The 13,099-nt window shown below is 49.8% G+C and overlaps 4 protein-coding genes across 4 annotated transcripts; all 4 read right to left on the bottom strand.

Moving 5' to 3' along the window:
• Window positions 1-1,833: 1,833 nt before the first annotated feature.
• BCR38DRAFT_335908 (putative sugar transporter) lies at window positions 1,834-3,884 on the bottom strand (the record flags this gene model as incomplete). Its single annotated transcript, XM_040855418.1, has 9 exons — window positions 1,834-2,060; window positions 2,110-2,155; window positions 2,270-2,440; window positions 2,496-2,592; window positions 2,643-2,784; window positions 2,834-3,494; window positions 3,564-3,662; window positions 3,721-3,749; window positions 3,815-3,884. 9 exons carry the CDS (start codon window positions 3,882-3,884, stop codon window positions 1,834-1,836), a joined length of 1,542 nt encoding a protein of 513 aa, XP_040718518.1.
• Window positions 3,885-4,094: 210 nt separating this feature from the next.
• Window positions 4,095-4,959, bottom strand: BCR38DRAFT_481714 (uncharacterized protein; the record flags this gene model as incomplete). The annotated part of the gene is made up of 3 exons (XM_040863404.1): window positions 4,095-4,232; window positions 4,506-4,801; window positions 4,923-4,959. The coding sequence occupies 3 exons, from the start codon at window positions 4,957-4,959 to the stop codon at window positions 4,095-4,097; spliced, it is 471 nt and encodes a 156-aa protein (XP_040718517.1).
• Window positions 4,960-6,540: 1,581 nt separating this feature from the next.
• BCR38DRAFT_296206 (uncharacterized protein) lies at window positions 6,541-7,895 on the bottom strand (the record flags this gene model as incomplete). The annotated part of the gene is made up of 4 exons (XM_040854500.1): window positions 6,541-6,664; window positions 6,734-6,800; window positions 6,867-7,403; window positions 7,583-7,895. Coding segments are annotated over 4 exons (1,041 nt in total), but the record flags the coding sequence as incomplete, so codon positions are not given.
• A 1,198-nt stretch (window positions 7,896-9,093) lies between these two features.
• On the bottom strand, window positions 9,094-10,811 carry BCR38DRAFT_521334 (uncharacterized protein). Its single transcript, XM_040865186.1, has 3 exons — window positions 10,424-10,811; window positions 10,105-10,372; window positions 9,094-10,002 (listed from the first exon to the last, which is right to left on the bottom strand). Exons 1-3 carry the CDS (start codon window positions 10,488-10,490, stop codon window positions 9,387-9,389), a joined length of 951 nt encoding a protein of 316 aa, XP_040718515.1. The 5' UTR covers window positions 10,491-10,811; the 3' UTR covers window positions 9,094-9,386.
• Window positions 10,812-13,099: the final 2,288 nt, after the last annotated feature.

The following is a 13,099-nucleotide window of genomic DNA, read 5'->3' as shown; positions in this document are numbered from 1 at the left end:
ATCAATGGGTGTTCACTCGATGCGTGCCTAAGTTTCCAAGCTCTCGCCGTAGACATTGCTTTTCGCTGCTAGTAAGGCACCAACATGCTCCGTCGCAGCATCCCCCAGCCAACCCCTGTCTTCTTCCGGGAGGCCCCTCCCGCCCCAGGCCATTCCCGGACGACATCGCAACGACACCCGCCGAGCAGAGACAGCCAATCCAGAAGTAGAGGCGCTAACCCACAGCGACATTAGCGCTTGCCCGCGCGTCAGCCGACCCAGACGCCGAGCTGCGCAAGATCTGCTTCGGCGTTGTTAGGTACATTGACCGTCAATGAGTCAGTCTCCGCACGGCCCCGAACGCGTCCCCAACCTTCCTCCGACTCTTAACTGGCTTCTGGCGTGAGTTCTCACTTGGCGCCGCAATGGCGCTTATTTCAGTGCCAGCAGATAAAAATTCCATAGTGAATTGAGGTAGTTGTACGGGATGAAAATGGAAGTTGCGTTATGCAGTTTTGATTTCTCAGTCGGGATGGTGGGGCCGTACGGAGACTTATTGACAGTCACTGTACCTTATCGGCGACGGAGTTCCACCCGGATCTGCCGCCGCCGCCGGGGAAGTCCCCGTTCAGTCTTGCGAAGACTCTGCGCGCTTATTTTTAATCTGGATGATCAGACTTATTTGTATTGTTGCGGCGGTGAATGCTGATATGTATCACCGGGGTGAAGCCAGTGGACGTGGAAGGTGTAGGACAGACGAGATTGTGGATAATGTTGCGTGGATTCATGTAACGAAACGTATAATAGTCTAGCTGCGTAAACCACTAAAGAGTCTGTAAGGGTTTGTGCTAGTAAGTAAGTCCTGCTGCGGAGTCCTTAGCAATAATATCGGGGTCTGACATATGGAGTATAGGGCTCTGGGTAACTGAAGTATTCAAGTAGGGTAACTGGGAATAGAGTCGTTAAGGCAGTTTGCCTCACCAATGGGTTAGATGGATGCTTAGATTGATCACTGAAGTAGAGACTGTCTATCTATGAAATGCCTGGGAGTCCTGTCCCTTATATATCCATCTCTCCTTCACTGATCCTGTTGGATCATTTGGATCGATCCATGATCCTCTCGAGCCTGGCTCGAACTGGATCTATCTCGATCCAATATATCCAGGTACCGAGGTACTTAGTCACGTGACCTTCGTTCCGTCATTCTTCCGATGCGGGGTCCCGTGATCCTAGCGAGCGTGTCCACTCTGGCCTGCCAACAGGCCTTCTTTGTTGGTCCAGGTTTAATGGTTCGTAACAATTCAGAGTGCTTTAATAAGGCACTGGGAAAACTTCAGGATGGAGGGGGGATCTAGACGTACATAGAGACTACTGTGCTGGTTATTATTATAATGCGGGAGGATGTCTTGACTGGCACGTTTTGTCCGTACTTTAAGATGTTCGGTGGGAATTAGGCCGTGATCTCGCGGAGGGAAGAGGTGATTCCACCAAGTATGTTCAGCTATTTAATTAGCTCAACTTGGGGGTAGATACTGCTTTGGCTGGTTGTCTTCTGTATACGTATGTAATGTAGCAGTCTAGTCTATCCACGTTGTCTTCTGTGTGGGAAAAATCTAGACATTCAATGTCATCTAATAAAATTATCCCATGAGATTTACGCCCGCACTTTTTAAGCGTCTTGCTCGTGTAAGAAAATTGTACATTTAATCTTGTATATGACCTCATAATTCCGACTGCGCCGCTTGTCAACGCCGTCGGGCAATGCTTCAGAGATGACCGAAATACCCACGTATCTCGCTTAGTAGCATTATCCTGGTGTCTTCGAACCCAAACTTTCCATATGGGTTCCGTCCCTTAGACTTGCTCCACTGGTGGCGGCGTTTCTCCACGTGCGATGCGCGCCGCCTCCGCATGGATAAAAGCTTCTGGCCTACTCCGCTGTGTTAGTTCGTGCCTGCCGCCGACGAACCAAGAAGGATTGTGAATGAAGATTTCATCCATGTCCTCAAGTTTTCGTTGAGATGTTTCTGGATAGAAGCAGTATACTATGGGGAAATAGCTGTAGCAGATCACGGCGAAGACTAGTCCAGTAAGCTTAGTACTTGGTCTTGGGGTTAGAGTACCACCTACTCAGATAGAAGGCCCAGCGCAGATTGTTGACTCCAATCTTGGTAAACTGTGACAATGCGTCATGTCAGTGAACTGTACGTGTCGAAATAGTGGAAAGCCGAGGCACGTGCCGAGATAGCCTCCTTTCCATCGGATTGGCTACCAATACGAAGGTGCTTACCTGTACTACCACAAATCCCATAATCCAGTTGGTGGCCGTGGCGGCAGCAGCACCACGAGTGCGCCAGCCGAGGGAATTGATCTCAGCCGAGTAGGCCCATGGAACACCACCCCAAGTTGGCCCGAAAAAGACGTGGTAGAGAATGAACATTGCTACTGCAACATTGGCCATCTGGTGATTGTCAACAACATGCCTGGGTAATTTGGTACTTGGCCGCTATACTCACCATTTTCTCCTTCGATGGGTCATCCTCGCCGGCTTTGAGACACAATGCAGCAATGAGATGACACGAAGCGGTAGTCAAAGACCCAAACAACATCAACCTATACTATCGTCAGTCTCGTAACCCCAAATACGCAAAGTTAAGACGTACTTGCGCCGTCCAACGCGGTCAATAAGAAACAGTCCGCAGAATGCGGCGCCCAGGTACAGTGTGCCACTCACTGCGGTAAGTAGCCGACTCATCTGAAGATTAAAGCCCACACTCTCGTGAAGCAAAGTAGGCAGATAGAAGCCTAGGAAACTCGTCAGTGTTTCCGAATCAAGACTTGAATATCTTCGTACCTAACGCATTGATCCCACTAAATTGTTGCATTAGTTGACTCCCACAAGAAAGTAACAGCCTTCGAAAGTTCTGTGTCTTATCCCGATGACGCAGAACATCCATGACCGGAACCCGACTCTCACGTTCAAGCCGAATAGTCGACTTAATAGATCGATACTCCGCCGTGACCAATGGATCCTCAACGGCCGTACCCGCCAGCCTAGCAATAACCCGCATCGCCTCCTCCCCCCGATGAACAAGCAGAAGCCACCGAGGCGATTCGGGCACAAACGCCAAAACAGGGAATATAGCGCACGGAAACACGAGCTGAAAAGCGAGCGGAAACCGCCACTGCAGGGGTCCCCTCTGAAAATACAATCCGTAGCTGATCCAATTCGCCAGACAGAACGCAGACACATTGGAAGAGGCCCCGATGATGAGCAGGCGACCGCGCAGGTGCGAGCGCGCGCACTCGGCGAGGTAAACAGGGCTCATGGTGGAGGTGATGCCCATGCCGAAGCCGTTGAGGACGCGGCCTACAATCATTTGGGGGAGGCTCCAGGAGAGGAATTGAAGGGTTGCACCTAGGAGATTGAGGGTGTGACCTAGGAGGATGGTCTTTTTGCGGCCGAGGTGGTCGCCGGAAATGAAGGCGAGGATAGCGCCGAAGAAGGCACCGAGCTGGGATGTGTTAGGGATCTTTCCTTCATGTATTGGGTGAATATAAGGAAGGGAGGTGGGGACTAGTACCAAGAAACAGCTCGTGACGATTCCAGAGACGTTTGCGTCGTTCGTTTGGGGGAACAGATGCTGAAAATCTTCGGAGACGAGGACACCGGCGAATACCCCCTACACATATCTTCAGTCTCCCAGCTGGTTAATCTGGACAATAGGGGTAGAGGTTTACCTGACAGTATCCGAACCATATGGCAGACACTAAAGTTAATGATATTAGTAGCTTGGTGTTGCCCTCCCAAAGATAGTCAGCAGTCAATACTTACTCGCATCAACCAGAGTGATCAGAGCGATCAGCCAGCCACTGCTGAGTTGGGCCTTCGGAACTGCAGTCATCTTTGCATCTAGTAAATCACACGACGAGGGTTTCACACGGCGAGGATTTTACAAGACGCAATTTCCTGACGTGCAAATAAATATTTTCCATTGATATCCATCGTGCGAAGATACAGCAACTCCTAACCAACCAGCGCATTCCGCCACGCAGCGGTCAGCAAAGAATGTTGGGAGGGTCGCGGAACCTTATCATGCATATTATGACCCCAATCAACCAACAGCGAGGCATTGGTCTATTGCTGGATGCAAAGCCGGGAAGATGCAGGCCCACTTCTCGCGGTAATGGTGGCCGACGACGCCGAAGCCGGCCGCTTCACATGCCGGGCTTGGCGGTGCACTCGGGTGGATCTGGGTCCGCATCGTGAGAGCTGTCTACCAAGCGACGAGGTATAGTACTGACTAATGCAAGGGAAATATTGAAATATATATGTAAAATTACATTCTCAGACCAACTAAACCTGAAGGTACTTACTCTGGTACACGCTGTCCAGCAGTCGCCACCGGGGCCTAGCCTCCCTCTGCATGCCTTCCGCAACCTTAACCCCAAACCCTTTTGCAAACACGACCTTCCCTCCTCCAAGGGAAGACCCTTGACTTCATCCCGATACAGTGCTTGCTCACAATAATCATAGCCGCCGATTCATCTCCCAGCCCCATGACGAACCGTCCCACGGTCATCTGAGCGACGGAGAAGGCGGCCGCTTGAAGTCTGGAGCCGATGAGGAACATGAAGCAACCGGCGTAGATCCCGAATTTGCGTCCACGATTGTCCGCCAATAGACCCGCCATAATGACACCGACGAGGATTCCGTCGGACCCGATTGACATGATGAGCTCCTGCTCCTTGGTGGGACGGTTGTGGCTCAGATCCTCGTGCAGGTTGATGAGGACGGCCGAGATGACGCCGTTATCGTAGCCTGTCTGGTGTTAGCAAACAGTTCCGTTCTCTTTACTTTTGGTCGAATATAGAAGAATACTGGACTAGTACGTGTCCAACCAAGTTGGCTGTAGCTGCTTGTTAAAACGATCCTAGTAAACCTCTATCATCGACTCTTACAACGGCAGACAACGACATCTCGCCAATCCCTCCTATGATGCCGTTACAAAGCCGGCAAGGAGCACATTGCTTTATCCACTGCATGCGTGGTACTTCTTCATGGATACATAAAGCGTCTCCCCGCTCCTATTCTTGTGAGTCAATCAGAGTAACATTGATGGGTAGGTAGATGTATATGAAAGACAAAGCTGTTTCGGGATCGAAGTAGCACTGTGAGCGCTTCATCTCTCACTCCTCGCGTACTCCTTCCGACAACTGAATCTAGTCTCGCGGACAGAAGAAAAAAAGGATCTCGACCCTGTCGGTTATCACAGCCAGGCGCTGCGGCTCCTGATTTGGCAATCAAAAAGCCACGTTGAGTCATGGAACGAAAACTTTCTCGCTACCATCGCGATCCTGCGTAACTACGAGAGGATGGCAGGACTGGCATCGATTTTGATTTCGACTACAACAAACAGCTATGATAAAGAAGACAAGGTCACGAACCTCGTCGGCCTCTCGAGGCTCCTTGATTCAGTGCTGGACTTCATGGACAAGGGGAGGCAACAAGCTGGCTCGTCCTCCGCCAAGATATACTTGTCTCGCTGACCGAGTCGTAATCCCTGTTTGTGCAATTTGTGAAGCTACAAGAACTCGCCATCGTTCGTTAACAAGGATGCTGACGTGTTCGTCGTCAAGAGAGCTCTGTTTCTTTGTGCCTATGTCTTGTCCTATGCTTTCCAGCCTGGCGGCTATTTTGATATGAACGGGGGAGAACGTATTAATTTGAACGCTGAATCGTGGCACAGGTCGAAACTATGGAGCCTCAGGCTCATGTGGGTTGATCCGCCAGTACGGCGGCGAGAAGAGATTGGGATTGCTGAACGTGTTGGTAGCCCGTGCACAAAGTGAGTTGTTCCTACTGAATATATCCCAAATGATACACGACAAGAAAAGACGCAAGTGAGCTAGTAATGAAACGCGAAGTTTGTAGTTGTGGATTATCAGCATTACTACCTCGTTCACATGTCATTCGCCATCTTGCACCCTCACCTACAGAAGCTAAGTTCGATAATCTCCAAAGGAGATGCATGGCAGATGTCAGTTAGAAGCCCCCCAACCCATTTTGATTTTTCCTGTACTAAATTCTACAACTTAGTAGACCATCAGCAACTCCGCCATGTTCAACGCAAAGTTTACAGCATCACTCATAATACAGACGTGTACGTCACCACGCGACTATCAAATGCCCTGTTCACAGACCGGCGGTTGGAATACTTGTGGATAATTGCTTTTAGATCTCGTAGAACGACTGGAAACGCTGGCTTTGAAGATATAGAGAGGCAAATCGGGTGGCGCACGAAATATACCTTTCACAAGTTAATCACCGAGTGGTCTACTGGCTAATAAAATCTATTTTAATTTTAGCCTGTAGGCCCAATTGAGAACCTCTAGGTGTCCCATGCTTGTGAGCACGAAATATTTACAGATATACAAGTCCCTCTTTATTCATGGAACCGGCGGCGGTCAGGAAACTCCCCCCACGCATTTTTCAAGGTTTTCTGTCTGCAAGTCGCTTAGTCAAATCAAGTGACGACGGTGCAGCTTCTGATAAGTGACTCACGCCTGTGAAGTAGACCACCTGTACTCTCTCTCCGTCCCAACGAGGATATCGAGCAGGGACTCTTGATCTCCATGATCAGTGAAGCGGTCTCCAGCCAAGGCGATTGCCATGCATGCGGCTCTGCAGTAGGTCAGCAAAAGTCTCTTCCAAGCTACGACAAGGGAAATCAGGGGAAATATGAGCACATACATGTGTGAAGGGTTCATCCGATCGATCGACTCGGCAATCCCACAAACCATCCTCACATCATTCCTAACTATTTTCTGATAAAGCACAGATGTTTTAGAGACCCCAAGGGTGCTACCAAGGCCATGGTGATGACTCACATCCACCGAGCGGAAAGGGGCTCGCTGGCCCCCCTGGACCAGCCGGGGAACGCTGGGATCGTAAGCTGTCAAGAGTAAGTGGGTGAGAAAGTAGTACTGCAATCCAAGAACCACCGGCTCGCTCAAAAGTATAACCTCTGGAAACGGGTTTTCGCCATTCCTGCCACGGATGAAGATCGGGTCGAAGCTGTCTGGTTTGCGTCTCTCCCAAGCATGAGCATACTCCACTAGCTTTTCGTACTCCGCAAAAGTTTGGTTGTACCCGAAACAGTATTGTATTACTTCTTCGAAATGCCAAATAATCCTCTGCGTCCACACTTTGTCATCAGCCGTTGTCAGCGACTTGTCGATGATACATTGGTCCTTTTCCGAGTTTGTAGGCTTTCGATGCATGACGGCGAGGTAGAGTTTTTGTCGCAGATCAATCATGAAGACGGCTTCTCGTAGTTCGTTAAATGGCGGCGAGCAATCCTTGCATACTTCGAAGCATTTGCTGAGAGATCGAGGTAGCGCGCAGTGGTCCTGGATCGGGGCTGAACACATCACATTCTTTAGCTAATGCGTGCAGAGCTTAAGATCCTATGGGATCACACGATGAACCCCAACAAGGAAAATAAAAAAACCATATGATAATAAACATATAGTCGGCCATTGGCGTGCAACGATGATATGACAAACACGGAAAAAGAAATACCTGAAATGGTATCCATACCTTGGATCTGATCAAAGAATTGAACCAAGACCGCAACAGCTGAAACATCCTCGTTTACCCCGGGAGAACAACCGACCGAGACAGTTGTCAGGCATCGCAAGCACTCATGACGAAAAAACACTCCCTCGTCGACTGGCCGCGTACTTACCATCGGGTGAAACCCTTTTGCCGACACAGCCAGGATAGCGTTGGACAGAGCCGGGCATCGCGTAGCCTGCTTAAAAATGGCCCGGGTGAAGCTTTTTTGCTGGTTCCCAAAATCAAAGGCCGGGGCAATTCGTTGTGCGAAGAAGTGCAGGAGTTCAAGATGATGAGCGTCTTCGGAGTGAAGTGGTAGTTCGTTTGGGCGAATGAACAAACTCTCTGCTACAGGTACCGAAGTCGAACTTGGAGTATGTAGTGAGCTTGTCTTCGCGGCGTATACGTTCGAAACATCTTCCGCAACCCGGATTGCGGAATGCACAGCCGGCTGAACCGTTGAGCAAGGGGCTGAGCTAGTGGACGTCCCTGACCGAGTCTCCCGATCTGCCCACGACGATGATGTCCTTAGCTGAGGAATGATCCGTGAAGTCGGCGCTGAAATACCGGTTTCGGGTGGTGTATTCTCATCGGAGTCAACCCCCGTCTCGTACAAGGCGGCTAGGTCTTCAGTCTCATCCACATATCTGATCCGCTTATTCATCGTTTTGCACCATTTCTGACCGGAAGGGAAGTTATGATGGTTCCCATCAAGTCTACTTGGTTCTTCAGATATTTACAGAAGATTGTGCGGCGGTGCAGTATGATTACATGAACAACACTCACCCTGGATTATAGGCGTAGCGGAAGCGGACCTTCGTACCACCGACGCAGGTTTGACCCCTTTTGACACAAGTGGCGCAAGGCTCCTGTCTGTCACCTATGCGGGTGTAATTGATGAGACATTTTCTCCGACAAATGTGACATGCTTACTCACATTTGAGATGACTAAAGACCCGGACAATTTATTAGCAGAGCTTTTCGTAGTGAGCCAGCGAGTTTCTTGCCTTTTTCGGCAGCCCTCCACAGATAATCTACATGTTAACACGTCACGATTATTGGAGTTGGGGTGGAGTCCCTGCCTACTTCGCAACCTCGTCGTCTCTCCTCTTTCTCTAATGAGGACATAGTCAATTGAATACTAGTGGATGTAGACCCTCCTCTAGCCCGAGATTCACGTCTGCATAACATTGACCGGTGGCTGACGAGAACGAGACATGTACCATATACACCATCTTCCCCAACAGAAAGTTGGCTCGCTCTCTAGTTTTTATATCCTCGTTTAGCTATCCAGGGAAGCCATGAATTTGTATCCAAGCGGCCTGGAATAAAGATGGGATAAATCTTAAGTTTAGGTAGTGAGGGCCCCTCATTGTACCAAAGGAGGTCCCACATCTCGAGATCGCATATTGAAACTCGGCACTTACACAGAAGATTACAATATCAGACGGCGGAGAGGTGAATACTTATAAGCCAGAACCATTGTCCATCTCATTCCAAATATGCTTCTGGTGGGCCCAATGGCACTACCACCGTACCGAATCTTCCAAATTCAAACTTGTTCTCCGACCAATGATATCTGCTATATACAATAATTGCCAGACGTGCCACTGGATCACATGCTTATGTCCTGCAGATCTTCACGAAACTGTGTTCCTCTTGCGACTGCCGCCAAGCTCCCTGTAACTCGAGGCAGCTCGTACCTTTTGATTTCCATACCACACTTTCATATTACCGGTACCAACCTAATTAAAAATCGGCTAACTGAAGAGTATCTACCAGACATTCACCGTGGACCCCAAACATTGTTGTTCCCTAGTAACGCTTTTACAACTTCCCTGCCCTCATGCGCCTTATGCGCGACCAATCCCTTCCCCGGATTCTCATCTGGCCCGGGATCACCCGTAACCAACACACGCCTCGTATGCTCATGTCCAACCTCTAACACTGTGCCCCCTACCAACTCCACCTCCTCCACACACCTCAACATCGCCTCCGCCACTTCCTCAGGCGTGGCCCACGCATCCCGCTGCTGATCCACGTACCGTAGCTTATCGGGGTTATCCGTCCACAACGGGGTTTTAATCAGCCCAGGGGCAACGGCGTTGACGCGAATCCCGTCTGATTCCTCAAGAGGGGCGAGACATCGGACCAGGCCTGAGATGGCGGATTTGGACGCCCCATAGAGAGGGGCGTTAAGGTTGGGGACTTGGGCGGCTATGGAGGAGATGTGGATAACGCGTTTTGGGTTGCTGGGGGATACTTTGGCCTGAGCTGTTTTGGGATGCAGCCAGTGCGATATAGCAAGCTGGGTTGCGCGAATGGGGTGGGTTAGGTTGATGTCGAGGAGGGCGTAGTGGCCTGCGTCAAGGGCGTCCTTGCTTCCGGGTGAGCCGGGAGGGCTGTGAAATGTTATGTCAGTGATGATCAAAATGGGCAGGTTCATTTGCGGGATTTTGGGGTGAAAGCGGCCAGATTCTGTGAGAACAGAAACATCGACTTACTGCCAAAAGCTGGACCAATCCGGCTCGTATACGCCAGCTCCAGGGCAGACGATATCAAATGTGCCAAAATCGGCTATGGTAGCATCGAACATATGACCCAACGCTGGCCAGGAGCTCACGTCTGTCTTGACGAAGATCGCTCGCGGCGTCTTCCCGTGGTCGCTGTAGCTATCAATGACGGCTTGAGCTTCAGGTCGAAGTGACAGGTCTACAAGCACGACATTGCAGTTACGACTGAGTAACAGTTTTGCAAAGGCAAGATTGATGCCTGGGCTTAGTTAGTCTTCAAACTTGGAATTTCGCTGTCAAGCAAGCATACCTGATCCGGCACCTGTGACAATGGCTGTCCTGCCAGACACGGAGAAAGGAGACCGGAACGTTTCCATGCTGATTGGAATCGTATGTGTGATGAAGCTGTGTAGTATTGAAACTAAACTGTCATTTTGAGACTTTTAACATGGACAGGAAGCGATGAAGTCTGGTGGAAGCTTTACATGATATGCCATAATAATTGGCAATACTTGGCATAGGACGAGGGGTTTCTGTGGAGTGCGGAGACAATTACGAGTCCATATTCCTTCTTCGTTGAGGATTGGTGACTTACCCCGACCGGAGGACACAGTGGAGCTGGCTGTTCACCCTCGGGGCATATATCCACGAACTGAATTTCGGCTTACCCAGTATGGAATTGGAGAGTTGAGTTACCCTTAAAAAAGTGCCACAGAAAATTTCGCAGGACCTTGATGCCCGTTGTTCTAAATCAATAATCGATCTTGATACTAGTGTGGTATAATTATCCGAATTTGCAGCTGTGAAGGCTGCTGATTTAATTCCATCTCCGCTTCTATTAAGGGAATAATATGACCGTCTGGAGCTTCACAAGGGCCCGACCGACGAAGGGCAGAGACTTCCTAATCGTGAAACTTACGGCCGAGGAGCAGGATGTCGAGGCAATACGCTATTAGAAATAGAAGAACGAGTGACTTCTTGCTGTATGAATCCCTGCTGGGGGCGACCTATGGTTAAACAGACTGTAAACATGAACCTTCAAAGCTAAATTATTGCAAAGTGATCACACAGGCCGTCTAACACGTCACTTCAACCCGAATAACTGTTGACGTATTTCAGTACCTTGACACAGCACACTGTTTGGCCGAAGAGTGTGTTAGTTCCGATAGAGTGATCTTATATATTCTCAAGGTAAAATATATGCGTCGGTCGGCTGGTGTAGTTGGTCACTTCGCTGGTAGATAAGTCCCGATTTCAGCCTCACCCACTTGGGTCGGTGACGAGTCGCGGGTTCGAATCCTGCAGCTGACACACAAGGGGGTTTAGTCAACCCTTATGGCGCGCTGCCCACCTTGTTGACTTCGCCTACCTAGCGATAATAGGGAGATTGGTGCAGTTTAGGATTACGAGCATCCTAGCCAGTCGACCGTCAAGCACTACGTCGGCGGAATATAACTCGACAGCCGGTCCAGAATTCGAATCGTTAATCCGACCCCTTATCGGACCTCGCCTTTCCGATAACGCTCGTCGGCGAACCCGTCCCCTCACGATAGAAGGCGCGCAGCACGCCCTCTCGCCGCGATTCTTGCGAGCGTCTGACCACGTTACGGTCTATCCACTTGAGCGTATGGTTGAGATGTATACGCTCGACGAGAACCCCAATTAGCAGATACTACGACTTGTCGCGACAAAAAAATAGTCGAGCATCTTCTGCACATCAGCAGCATCCCACCCCTGAGGACGAATTTAAGTGCCACATTACCACACTTATCGGTAGTTCAGGCAGGGGTTGTAGCACAGACTTAGGGGGGGACAGGAGGTTTAGTAGTCGTTTGGCTACAAGTTTACCTGTATAACCGCCCGACGCGGCTTAAGGGCCCGCTATATCATCTATAGCCCCTTAAGGGAGTACTTGTAGAGGTACCGAGGGTTAACACCTACGGCGTATTTAATATTATTATATGCGTCGAAACAACTATCCTTGCCATACAACTCGCAGTAAAAAAGAGTATCCAAGAAATCTCATCGTCATGCAATAAGTTGTCGTACAACATCGTTGAAGGTCTGGCGTATTTACGAATGTGGTGCTAGCTGCCTAATTATAAAATGCCATGACATTCGATATCACATAATTACTCGCCGCTTTTGCATAGGCGTGGCTCAGGTTTGCTCATCCTATTTACCCTGTTTACCCACAATCATTATCATTCCAGAGTAGCGTACGAAAAGCAGCAACTAAATAACCTACGAGTAGTGACCAGCGCTACGACCCTTGACGTGGTATGCCCTCTAGATCAACCTTCACCGTGGGAAAGATGTTTGTACTTGGTACGTCAGATATATTTTCGCGAAACAAATTACTCAGTGAACGCTAGGAAAGCTTTCGTAACCTACCACCAAGCTCCGTTACGCTGGTCGTCCTCGTCCTCATCTTCATACCCCGTATATAGAAAAATCCCACGCATCCCCACCCTATTCGCCTTCTACCTTAACTGATTGGTCGCACAGATATAAAATTTCTGCTGGGCCAGATTAGCCCGAAAACTATCATCGAACATGCCAAAACCCTGCTCCTCGACTAAGTTAGCGAGCTGCGTCTGAACTCTCCTCGGCAAAAAGCTGCTCATGGGTCTTTTTTTGCGCTTCGTACAGTAGAGGTTAAATATATTGAGCTGGCCCTATACCTCGTGATATCCAAGCCGGCGGTTGCAGCCCGTTGCTCCAGATGCCACACGCAGTGCCGATTGGGCCTGTTTTGCACCTCGAGCCATAGCACATGGATATTCTGCCGCTCTAGCGGTTCCTTGACGATGACTATACCGCTCTGGTACGCTTCTGGCCGCGACTCGGAGGACGAGATGGACCATAGTGAGTTGTACAGGGCCTGTTAGTCTACGACGATGCACGTGTGCGTAATCTGTATCTGAATTCCCGGTTTCTGGCGCGCTAGCTCGGCGAACATTGTCTCGCGCGGTAGGAGCGGGTG

Source organism: Pseudomassariella vexata (genome assembly GCF_002105095.1).
Source record: "Pseudomassariella vexata strain CBS 129021 chromosome Unknown BCR38scaffold_3, whole genome shotgun sequence".
Classification (NCBI taxonomy): Eukaryota; Fungi; Ascomycota; class Sordariomycetes; order Amphisphaeriales; family Pseudomassariaceae; genus Pseudomassariella; species Pseudomassariella vexata.
The sequence above is the reverse complement of the archived record's forward strand: the minus strand, read 5'-3'. Positions and strand labels throughout refer to the sequence as shown.